At 35.5% G+C, this 13,051-nt stretch overlaps 1 protein-coding gene across 9 annotated transcripts in view; it reads left to right on the top strand.

Moving 5' to 3' along the window:
* CNOT2 (CCR4-NOT transcription complex subunit 2) overlaps positions 1-9,213 on the top strand; it is an 81,808-nt gene extending 72,595 nt beyond the window's left edge. For 8 of the 9 annotated variants that reach the window (XM_027658739.1, XM_027658682.1, XM_027658717.1 and 5 more), the window contains 3 exons: positions 268-368; positions 933-1,077; positions 8,062-9,202. In XM_027658739.1, the coding sequence (XP_027514540.1) occupies positions 268-368; positions 933-1,077; positions 8,062-8,148 (333 nt within the window). In that variant the 3' untranslated portion in view covers positions 8,149-9,202. Of the gene's footprint in view, positions 1-267; positions 369-932; positions 1,078-8,061 lie in introns of all 9 variants that reach the window. The other variant, XM_027658728.1, reaches the window with a different exon arrangement.
* Positions 9,214-13,051: the final 3,838 nt, after the last annotated feature.

Genomic DNA, 13,051 nt, shown 5'->3' with positions numbered 1-13,051 from the left:
AGATACAGGGAGAAAATTCTGTCTTGCTGATTTGTTACATCTGTTTATTTTTCTGTTGTATCTTTAATTTGGAAAGGTTAACTAAAAGTGAAGAAAAGTTGATTGTTTTAGTAATTATTACTCTTGTTATATTAGAGTATCATTTTCAACACACTTAGGATGGAAGCACATTCTGGATGTATCCTTGTGTTATTTAAGTGGGATACTATGTTTTAAAACATTTATCTATTGTGATTTCTCATCCTCATTTTCTTCAATCTTTTGCAGCTGGCTGCAATAAAACTTGGCCGATATGGAGAAGATCTCCTGTTTTATCTCTATTACATGAATGGAGGAGATGTATTACAGCTATTAGCAGCAGTAGAGCTGTACGTTCAAACTATTTTGTCAGTATTATATGAGTTAATCTATTGCAGTAATGAAGTAGTAGATGTAAAAAAAAAAAATCACACCCCAACAAGTTAGACATTGAAAGAAAGAAGCTTAGTCATCTTGAACTGGAAACCTTTTTTTTAAAATACCTCCTCCAACCTTGTTTTCATATGGGTTTTTTTCATTCATATAGTGGAAATCAAAAGCCTGTCCCATGTATTTTGCATTATGAAGCACTGTGAAAAAATGGCAAGTGCCAATCATTATTAAATGTGTAACTTACCTATCTTCAGCAAAATAAAACCTAGTAAATACTCCTAAAAAGAGTTTGTTGTTTGAAACTATCAGACTTCTTAAAGTTTCATATGTGTTTAGTTTGAGGTGTAATAATTTTATGGAAGAGGTATGAAATCACAGGTATAATAACAACGTCATAGAAATTTTGTGTTGGATTTGAATGCAATGCACAGTATTGATTAAAACCTTTAAAATTAGTTTATTATGTCAACTTCAGATAACTAACACTAAAAATTATTTTTCCTTCCTATTGAAAATGAAAGATTTAACCGAGATTGGAGATACCACAAAGAAGAACGAGTATGGATCACCAGGGCACCGGGCATGGAGCCAACAATGAAAACCAATACGTACGAGAGGGGAACATATTACTTCTTTGACTGTCTTAACTGGAGGAAAGTAGCTAAGGTATCTCTTTTCCCTTGTGCAGATGTTTTGAATCTGTCAACCATGTATTTTTAGAAAGACAAAATTAAAACACAACACAACCTTCTCCACAAAAATCTCAAACTTTTTAACCTCCTGTTGTTCACGATCCTAATTTCTGATGTGTGAGGGAATAAAGGTTGCCTAAAACACTGGCTTGCTTGTACAAAATAAGAAACTGTCTCTTTTATTTCCAGTTTTCTTTGGGAGGTAGAAGGACATAGGACCTCTCTTATGAGTTTTGTTACAATTGAAAGCTCTTTCCATGTACACAGTTATAGAATGGAAAGCATTATTTGGCATTTTAAAAATTGTGCTTATGAACACTTTATTATTGCTTCAGAAAATTAAATAGGATGCTACCACACCTTACTTTGGAATTAATAATGGATGTAGAACAGGTGTGGGGAATGCTTTTTTTGTTTTCGGGTGCTGTCTCTCCTTGACCATACTTCAGGACATCCATGCTGTTGTCTAACATCAGAGTTCTTTGAAATAATAACTTCTTTTAAGGGGGAGGCATATTTTCACAATGCTTGTTTTCTATATTGTAGACCAAAGCATTAAAAAAATCAGAAAGCTACAGCTTTTTCCGTTCCCAGCTCTTGTAATCTATTTATCCCATTCTGTCCATGAATATTCTCAGTAACGTTCTGTGTCAGACCATCTGTAGGTACAGCATCACATCTAACAGATCAGATCAGACCAACTCAACAGATGTAATTCCAGCATGTTGGAACTATATTCTGTGGTTCCACATGCTTAGGTATTTCATAAAATCAGAAATCTTTTCACCTGCGGCATAACTTATGAATTGTTTGCTGAAAAGCTGTGAGCAAGTTGTATCTATACACTTGGAGATTATGAAACATTGCTTTAAATAGTTACATATATGTGTTGATGTGTTTTTAAACATCTGTTTTAAAGAGAATAAAGTTGAGTGTTCTCCTCTCTGTGTATTTGCCATCATCTTGACATTAACTAGATATAATTCAATTTTTTTCTCTCCACCCCCCCAAATTTGTTTAGTTTGTGCAAACTCCCCTCAGAAATCAAAATTTTTAGTTACCCTAAAGGATATGGGAGGTTCTTCAGTCCAATTGCATGTGTGACTCCTTGTCTCTTCTGCCTTTCTGCTGCCTTAAGAAAACCTTTGTAACTGAAGATTTTAATGGCAAGCCCTAGCTGTATGGTTTTTTTAAGTGCAAGGCAATTCCAAAACTTTTAAGCAAAAGCATCACTCCCCTCAAACAAAAACGCAAACAAAATGAAAGTTTTTGTTTCTACTCAAATTGTTATTTGATGCTTGGTATACTTCCTTAGGTTCCCCAAGATGCTATTTAAAGCTATTTTATTATTACATAAGATCATCAGAGGGGAAGTAATTACATTTTGAAAGGATAACTTTCTTTTTTGGAGTCACCTGAATATATTCCACTTATTTATGAGCATTAAGAGCCTCATGTAGGTTCATATATCAATGGAATTGCGTTTTTAGTCTGCATGGAAACACAACATTTCTTTTACTAGGAGGAAGTGGTACCCATTGTATAAGAAAAGTAACCTCTTAGTGTCTGTTCTTTTCCTGCCTGTTCTAAATGTGTAAATCTGCTACTTGATGCTTTAGCATTACTTTTGAAGATAGTATTGTCTCTATTTGGAATCCTGAGTGCTGTGCTGAAACTCAGCATCCAGTCCTTAAGTGATGCACACTACATCCTTCTGTTGGCATTCCTGGAGACACTGTGCTGAAGGAGAGATAGGAATCACTACTGTTCTATGAATGGTTTTTCCCAAGGTCTACATAGTTTCTCTTCTCTTTATTTGCATGCTGAAAATAATTCCCCCGACATTAAGAAGCTGTTGATAGCTAGTAAGGGGAGAGATAGTATTTTCTAAAATTTTGCACCCGCAGTGGTAATTTAACAAGGAACGTGATTATTTTATTTATTCCACCCCCAGTGTCCATAGGATGCAATAATATCTTTTCTTTTAGGCTGGCATATTCCTTAATGTAAAAATTTGAACTGGAATATTATTTTGAAATTTTATTTAACTTTGATTTGTTTGCACGTGATTATGTGCAAAATACAGCAGGCAAATTGAGTATTGATCACAGGAAGGCAGAGAGTGATTTTGGGGAAAATTTTGGGGTTTTGTTACATGGAAAAGGAATTGCATACTAGAAGTAATTCCGTGACATTTCTGTCTATGATAAATAAATAAGAACTTAGATGTATGTCAAGTGTGATGTTAACGTTCAGTGGTAATGTTGTTACCTCTGGTATTAATTTCTGGAATTTGAAGAAGACTAATGTAGACTTACCATAACAAGAACAGCAGTATTTGATAACTGTGTTGCTTTGAATACGAAGAAAAGTATGGCTAAGTAATTTTTTTCTAACAAACACAGGAGTAATTAATAAATGTTTCAGGAAGTGAAACCTATAAGGAGCTGGAGAAGAAAAAAAGAATCATGATAAATTGCAGTCTCTTACTGTAACTGCTACGTTATTAGTGAAGGCTGGGAATATCGGTTCCTTAGAAGTCCACAATAGTACTTACTGCTTAAGAGTTCCATTAGTCCTTTGAAGCAGTCAGACAGGAATAATTTCTGGTAAATTCTGTCTCTTTTGTGTGCATGTTCAATTGTTTTTCAAGGTGCTTTATAAATTTGTCTGTTGTTCCAGTGTACATGCAGAAATATAGGGCAGCACATGTTCTAATGTATTGTACTTGGTAGACATTGCTTGCAGGCATTTGCAGATGTGCATTATGAGCTTATGTATTTATTGTCCCTGTTTTAAATTACGGTGCAGTATGATAGATACAGTGAAATACAGCCATTTAGATAATGTGACTAAGTCGTAGGACTAAGTTTGTAAAATCATAACCCAGTCATAATTTAATAGATTTTTTGATAGTGTCCTACATTGATTTAACAAAAGTAAAGAAGGATGAATGAATTCTTTCAAGAAAACATAAAATATATTTATCTTTTTTATTAAACTATAGGCTCTATTTTTATATTCCTAATCGATAATAAACTGAAGAAGGAAATGCAGTAAAGTAGCTGAGTAATAAGAATTCCTAAACTGTTAGGAAATAAAATCCAATGGATTCTGGTTTGATATATTGGTATTAAATAGTGAAGAAAAAATAAATGACAATAAACTTCAAATTCACCTTAAATGCAAACTAAAATGCAGGAGAATCTGATTATAGATATTATCTGATTATATATGGTTTTCATCCTAGGGCACATGGAAAATACACTGAGGTTAAAGAACACTGATTTTTTCACTTAGGTTGTGGCTATAGTTTGCTGCTGTTGAGGAGACATTAGAGGGGAAGTAGATATGACACCAGAAGTGCTTTTGACAATTGCACATTTACTGAAATCCTGATTTAAGTTGTCTGAAGTAAGCTATCTGGAGTTTCTCCTTCTTGCTTTTCAGCAAGGAGACTTAATCTGTTTAAGGAGCAAAATTATAAGACCTTTTTACTTTGATTTTATAGTTACAGAACATGGAATCTTTAGGGGACAGAAAGTTCAGAAAGTTAGATTTCCAAGTGTTTATTTGCTTGTCAGGGTTGCTGTCTATGTTAAATTACTCCCTATCCTCTTAAGATCAATATTAATTGAAGTAGTTTCATAATTACTAGAAAGTTAATTTCTTATTTTAATAGAGATGTGCCATAGCATTTCAGTTCAACCCCTAATTTTAATTAGGGTCTTTGCATCCATCTTTAAGTCAGTATAAATGCTACTTTTAAGTTCCATTTGGAATTCTTGAGCTAGCTGTGGGATTTCTGCCCTCTGCTCTGATGGATTTACACAGTCCAGAATATTTATCCTCAGGGACACTACCTATTCTGCTAACTTTTTTGTTTTGTTGTACTCTATTAATGCTTAAGATCATTCTAAGCAATCCTCTTCTGTCTTAAGTACCCTGTTTGTACATGTGCGGGCTGATGTAACTTCACCATCAAAGCAAGTTCCTAGGATGATGTGAGAAGTGGTTATTTTCTTTGCATAGAACAATTTATTTAGTGTCACACGTGTGCTATAAGTTTTCACATACATTTAGTATTTATTATTCTTGGTTAATAAATGCTATCTAAGTTTTAATAATTACCTCCATGTGGAAAATAAAACAATTTAACGCATTTATCAATGGATAAATGGTATTTTTTTACATTTTGTTTGTATCTGTTTATATTAAAAAGTATCTGCTGTTGACATCCTAAACCACAGTGGCAAAAACAAAACCATAAAGTATACCTGTAATACAAGTATTTTCCTATATGAAATAAATAATTGCCTTTTAGTTTTCAAAAATTCTCGGTCAATGAGTTCTCTTTTTTGTTTTGTCAAATAAAATTTTAGGTGTTCTTATACACTGCTGAATACTGAATCTGAGAATTGCTGATACTGCAGTGCAAATCAAAAAGGGTGTTTTAAGCCTGTTTATTTTAGCGATCGATGACAGTTTGAAGTGTGAACTCACATGCTTCTAAAGAAAATTTGGTAGGGAATCATACTCCTCCTTCTGAATGAGGGACATCAATTTGTGGGACAAAGGATTGCTCAAGCTATGAGCATTTATTCCACACACACCTTGCTTGCAGCTACCACTGCCAATAGAGGCTCACAACAGCTTTGGATTTGGAAAACCCTTTTTTAGGATACTGATACTTACTATATTTTCCTAGTCTCATTAACAGTTTTCCATGGGTAATTTTGAAGGCATTTCAGACAGAGCTTGTGGAGGTTCAGTTATCTGATTGAAGCTGACCATAGATTGGTAGTAATCTGCAGGCCTTTCCATGATTATGTGCAAGATAGAAACTTTGACAACTGTGAATGGGAGAGAAAGCTTGAGTAGTATCTTTTCTATTATAAAATGGCTGCAGAATTACTGAAGATCATAGAATCATAGAATAGTTTGGATTGGAAGGGACCTTCAAGACCATATAGTTCCAACCCCTCTGCTGTGGGCAGGGACACCTTCCACTAGACCAGGTTGCTCAGAGCCTCATCCAACCTGGCTTTGAACACTTCCAGGGATGGGGCATCCACAACCTGTATGAACAACCTGTTCCAGTGCCTCACCACCTTTACAGTAAAGAATTTATTCCTAATAGCTAATCTAAATCCTACCATTCTTGATCTTAAAGCCATCCCCCCTTCTCCTATACCTACATGCCCGTGCAAAAAGTCTCTCTCCAGCCTTTCTGTAGACCCCATAAGATCCACACAACCTAATCTAGCCCAACCTAATCTAGGCTATCAAACATTTGATGCTAAAATACATACACAGATTTGTACACCTTCATCTTGCTTCTGACCCAAGGAGGGAGCAGGCATCTATTCAGTCTCGGCACATGTATGTATCTGCACAAAAAGAGAACACACACAATTAGGCATGCAGTTTTAATTAGGAATGCCAAAAGCAATTCACTTCTGCATATATTACCTAAAAGGTCAAAACAAACAAACCCATCACCCAAATAAATAAATAAATAAATAACTCCAAAAAAACCCAACCAAACAAAAAACCCCTAAAAACTTGTTTGGAGTAGAGAGCAGGGAATCAACATTTCAGTGCAGATGGTTGTAACCTTACATAGATATTGCTGTGGTTTTCCAGTTTTAGGGACAGTATTCTCAAGGGAATACAGAATGCTTCACATTTACCTCTACTTTCTTTTTCTACCATGCTGAATGTTCTTTTTATGCTAAATGGACCTTGTTTTGCCTTGAAAGAAGAGAGGTCTGCGAGTTGGAGTTTCTAGATTTTATTTCTGTTGTTGAATTGACTTGGTCCTTAATTTAATTTGTACTGAAATATTATACTATTTAATCACTTCAGAGAGTGTTCTAAAATAATCTGTCACTACTCTCAGTATTTTTGTCTATATGTAAAAATAGTGGGGCAAGTTAGCTCTGCAGATAGAGATGATGTCCTGCTGAGATTCTCCACCGATTTAGGCAAAATAAATTAACTGTGTGTGTCCAAGGTAACTTTTGTTGAATTACCAAGCACTACCATTAAAGAGCAGTTCTGAAACTTCTGCTTACCCTGTTTCTTGAATGAAAATGAAATAGAGATGAGACATAATTATGCTGCTGAAAGTATCTGAAAAATACAAGATTTCAGGTTTGCTGAGTCTGGAGCTTAGATATGGGTATGAAACATGGTGAAATATTTTGATAAATTCTGGCTTAAGTAGGTCTCAGTACTTTGTGTCTATAGCATTTTAGATAGTGTTCCCAAAGGAGAAACTTAGCTAGTTTAACTTACGATTTCACAGAATTACAGAACCATTTAGGTTGGAAAAGACCTCTTTGGATCACATCCAGCCTTTGACTGATCACCACTATGTCAGCTAGACCATGGCACATGCAGTTGTTTCTTGAGCACCTTTAGGGGTGGTGACTCCACCACCTCCATGGGCAGTCCATTCCAGTGCTTAAGATCCCTTTCCCAATATCCAGCCTGAACCATCCCTGGCACAGCTTGAGGCCATTTGGTCTGGTAGTATGACACAAACTATTCCTAAACTTCAGTTCATCCAAACTAAGCCTCTGTACTCCTGACATGTTGAAAGACAGAAACTTTTGTTCATAATTCAACTCATGCTGTGATTGCATATTTGTGTTTTGTGTCTGTGCATATATAAAATTGTTTGAGATTATAACAAGGGTTTTGAGGGTCATGCAGCATTAAAAGAATAGGAGAACCTACATGTTGCAGGCATAACGGCTTAGGATAGTTATAATTGACTGCTTTTTTCTACTTAAAATATGGAATCCAAGATAGCAAAATCATGTGTTTCTACCTTAGGATAAGTTAGTGCTTGATCTCCTCTGTATTTGTGCTTTTCAATGGCTGGTAGAAAGACCAGGTCTCAACAAGTAAATGATGTGTCATTTGGTTTTGTCTTTTTTTTTAACTGTAGGAGTTCCATCTGGAATATGACAAACTAGAAGAAAGGCCTCATCTGCCATCAACCTTCAACTACAACCCTGCTCAGCAAGCCTTCTAAAGACTTCCCTTTTCTTGGGGTATGGCTGTCTCAGCACAATACTCAACATAACTGCAGAACTGATGTGGCTCAGGCATCCTGGTTTTAATTCCTTGAGGATCTGGCAATTGGCTCATGCGAAGGGTCACCATTTGAGGTCCTGCCTTACTAATTATGTGCTGCCCAACAACTAAATTTGTAATTGTTTTTCTTTAGTTTGAGCAGGGTCTGAATTTTTGTTTTTGTTTTCTTTTTTGCCAGCAGACAAGCTTGGGTCTGTAAAGACAAGCGAGTACACTGACAAAAGTTTACCACTTAGTTTTCCAAAATGTAAAAACAAAAAAAAAGAAAAAAGACAAAAAATTAGACAACAAAATTTGCATTGTTCATTGTAGCACTATTGGTAATAAAAACTGTTTGTGCATTTTTATGTGAAGATCCTTCTCGTATTTCATTTGGAAAGATGAGCAAGGTTTGCTTCCTTTATTTTACTTCCCCTTCTGTTTTTGAAAGGCAGTTTTCGCCAAGCTTAATGCAAGAATATCTGACTGTTTAGAAGAACGATATTGCCACAGTCTCTGGTTAGTTTCCAGAGTTGTGTATTACTGAGCTTCATCTTTCCAGAATGAGCAAAACACTGTCCAGTCTTTGTTACGATTTTGTAATAAATGTGTACATTTTTTTTAAATTTTTGGACATCACATGAATAAAGGTATGTATGTACGAATGTGTATATATTATATATATGACATCTATTTTGGAAAATGTTTGCCCTGCTGTACCTCATTTTTAGGAGGTGTGCATGGATGCAATATATGAAAACGGGACATTCTGGAACTGCTGGTCAGGGGACTACTTTGTCGCCCTGTGCACTAAAGGGCCAGATTTTCAGCAGCCAAGGACATCCATACCCAAGTGAATGTGATGGGACTTAAAGAAGTGAACTGAGACAATTCACTCTGGCTGTTTGAACAGCAGCGTTTCATAGGAAGAGAAAAAAAAAAGATCAATCTTGTATTTTCTGACCACATAAAGGCTTCTTCTCTTTGTAATAAAGTAGAAAAGCTCTCCTCACTGCAGTGTTGACTTTGATTTGAGATTGTGAAATTATTTCTTCAACAATGAAAAATGGAAAAAAAAGTTGAAGTATTAAAACTATGAAACTGTACAGTGGTTAAGACACTTGAAGAGTCTTTTTGCTGCTGACAAGTAAATTTATGAGAGTTTTATATTCTTTTCCACAGCCAAAAAGTTTGGTTAACTTTCGTTTCAGATCCCTTCTCTATAATAGCAAATAATTTTTCGAAAGACGGGTGGGGTAACTTGTCAAGTGATAGAAAGATGCTTCAGGAATTCGTCACAGAAGGAACACTTGGAAGAAGCTTGGGTTAGAACTGAGCTCAGCTTAGTTCCGTGTTGGTGTTTTCGCACTTAAAACAGAAATACATTTCATTTGATGTTCACTGCTACTTGAACTTCCAGATGCTAACAAACATGAATATACATTTGTTCTGAAAATTATAACTGTTCTCTAGAGCAGAGCAAGAAAAACCTGAACTGTTTGGATAGTTTTCTTTTTCTAGATATGATTGCCATTTCTGACTGAGTTGCCTCTGGCTGTGCAGACCATTTCAAAATACCTGAAATTACCAAAGCAAGCAAAGACACATCAATGAATCGTGGGGGTTTGTCTTTACGTTTTGACCCATTTTTCTAAGTAGTGCAAAAGCAGCTTGTTGGCATGTGTTGAATTATTCTTGGAAATTGGACCATTAATGACCTCGCTGTGGTTCTGTGTCAGGTGGATGGCATTTTAAATTCTGCACTTTTTCTAATCTCTATTTTAAGATGGTAGACATAAAAATATAAGCTGGTTGATTTTATTTTTTTCCTATTATTAAAGAAAACTTTTCTCAACTTGAAAGAAGAAGATAATTATAATCCATATGATGGCTAACACAGCTGAAAAAAGGTGGTGACTTTTTCTCAAACTAAAGCAGATTAAAACATATCTTTGATTATTCAAACATAAATTTATGAATTTTCAAAAGGATAACTTTCCAAAAGCGTCTTATTCCCTCCACAGTTAATGTTACATTTTTTATTGTTGGATGTCCACTGTGACCTTTGCTTTTTTTTTTCCTTAAGGATTCCTGAAGTGGTGTTTGCATCTTCAGATCAAATGTGATTATTAAAAATGTGATTATTAAAAAAATGGGATTTTTTTAATATGATGTGGAAATAAAACACTTATGGGAAAGGGAGCAAAATAAGTTACATTAAAATACTAAGTATCTATGGTACTTTAAAAACAATTAAACTGAAACTGTGAACCTAAGTTATCAAAAAATTTATTTGATGATACAGTTGTATTCAACTCTACAATCTTTCAAAAGTGTGAGATGCATGATTTTAGGATACTTCTCACCTATAAGCAAGGAACTGCTGCTTTGCTTCTTCCAAGGGGAAGAACAGTCTGGCTTTTTTTATTGATTTAGTAAGCATATATGGAGACTCTAAAACTTAAGACTTAATTTCATATTACACTCTGGGTTGAAGCAAGAGAAAGAGATTTAAACAGGACAAAAGGTATAAAATTGGAACCATTTTTAGCTGATACTTCTTTTTTTTTCCCAAAAGGAAAAAAACCTCAGCCCTCATTTATACACTCACACACATAGCAAATGGGCAACTGAATTGACCGAGAGATTTCCAAACCAACAATTAAGGTCTGAGGCTTGTTTAATATGTTTTTGCATTCCACTAGCACTATGAATAGGCAGATAATAGTATGCGGTTCTAAAAATACCTTTATTTGAGGTGGGTGTTTTTCCCCATAAATATAGCTTTGTACAACAATGTGCAAGGTAAGTTCTGAGTAGTAAACTGGGTACTCTTGGAAAGAAGAAGTATTCCTGTTTCTGGTTTGTTCAACATGCACTCACAGTCATCGCTCCATGTTGCATGTTGTTTATAAATCTTTATTGAGTAGTTGGCTCCAGTTTCTCTGCAAATCCACTACCCTCAGTTTCTAGGATTAAAATGGGTTCCACCAACTCGATTACCCCTACTATTACAAAAAAACACTTCTTATTTTAAATTATTGCTCAAACCACCCTGCTTATGGAAAAATCAAGGGTACCAAAGAGTCATGGAGGAAGGAGTTAAGGATGCTCCACTGAGGTGTTAAAAACTGAACAAACAAAAAAACCACCCAGAACTCAAATCTTCCACCTTCATACCTGGTGCCACAAATGCTTAAGCAAGTGAGAACCTTCATGGGCTTTATTAACCTAATTGAAGACCCAAGTAATCCAGGGAAGCCTGCAGATACTCATATGGGTAAAAATATTTTTCATTTGATTGACCTCCAATGAAGTGTTGACTGTACGTGTATTGGGATTCACAACCACACCACTCCCTCATGATATGACCTCTATGCAGTACAAAGATGTTTAATCATGTCACTTTACTCCTTGTCATGTCTGAAATCCTCTCTGTCCCAAACCAGTATTTTTTGTAGTTGTCTGTTTCCATTTTACAGTTTCCATGAAAAAAATTGCCAAGAATGTACCCAAAATAAGAACTTGTGCATTGTAATCAGATGCAAAATTTTTTGCAGAGTGTTAAGAGACTTTGTGTTGACCATAAAGAGACCAGAAAGCAGTCTTTGGCACAACCTAGGCAGCACTGGGAGGCATAGAGGTCTGTGAGGCTGTCATTTGATCCTTAGTGGCTTGTAGGTGACCACTGCTATGGAAGAAGCCGTACAGCATCTAAATAATATTGTTTAAAGATACTTGTCACCTAGAAGGACCTTTTTTGTTTGTTTTTTTTTTTTTCTGATTGAAAATTCTTCCATAACTGGATATTAAGTGAAACAAAAGAGTAAATTTGATTGCTATCTGTCACACTCAAGAAAAGCTTCCAAATGCACAATTGTCCTCCTAAGCATGAGGTAGCTTTTGGTTTAGGATCCTAAATATAACAATTGCTTCTATTAAAGCAAAATGTCTGAGCGTTCTTAGTTTTCAAATACCCTTTCATCTGTCATGGCCCATAATTTATGCTAGTAGAAGTTGAATTCTTGTAAAGAATGCAGATTGGACTAAGCAGTTAGTCTGGGTTGACAGCTGATGCTTTTATTTTCATATATTATATGAGAACTGAAAAGGTGTAGCTGCTTTTGTTTCTCTCTTACGAGCATGCATGCTGTCATTTCCATAAATCTGAAAGCTTCCAGTACATTGAAAAGACCTGAGGAAATGCAGCTGGATAACTTATCTTGAAATTGTGGCTTTAATTGCTTCAGTAGGTTTACCTCTTAAAACCACTTTACTGTTAGAGGCAAATTTTTTTTTTTTTTTGAAAGTAATGTTGAAGCACATTGAATGATAGTTTTGAATATTGATGACTCAACCCACTTCTGGATTAGCAGTGCTAACCAAGTTTGTGTATTATTTTTCTAGACTTCAGTTTATCGTTTGCATTTCATATTCTCTTGTTGGTATTAATGTGCCGATATTGGATGTGGGCACATGTCTGGTTTTTCCTGCTGATACTGCCAAAATACTTTTCTGCAAAATCACTTGTTTGAACTCCCCGTGGTGTAACAAACAATCCAGAGAAGTAGTCAGTTTTCATGGTTGGACCATCCTGCATCGCCTGTAAACAGTCCTGATGAGGAGTGAAAGGAAGGCAGGCGTCCTGAAGCTGCTGTGATGCAGATGTCGATGACCCTCTGTGGAAACCCTTCAACGTTCTCTACATCTCTTCTGGACAAAAGGGCTGGTTTGGTTGTTCCAAATGATCTCCCTCCCTTGGAAGGCCCATTTACTTTGTGGTGGGCATCACAACATTGGTTTCAAAAAGGCATTTTGTTATTATACATAAAGACATTTGCTGTTGGATAGGCAGTTAATTT

Source organism: Corapipo altera, unplaced genomic scaffold (assembly GCF_003945725.1).
Source record: "Corapipo altera isolate COAL_440 unplaced genomic scaffold, ASM394572v1 1, whole genome shotgun sequence".
Classification (NCBI taxonomy): domain Eukaryota; kingdom Metazoa; phylum Chordata; class Aves; order Passeriformes; family Pipridae; genus Corapipo; species Corapipo altera.
The sequence above is the reverse complement of the archived record's forward strand: the minus strand, read 5'-3'. Positions and strand labels throughout refer to the sequence as shown.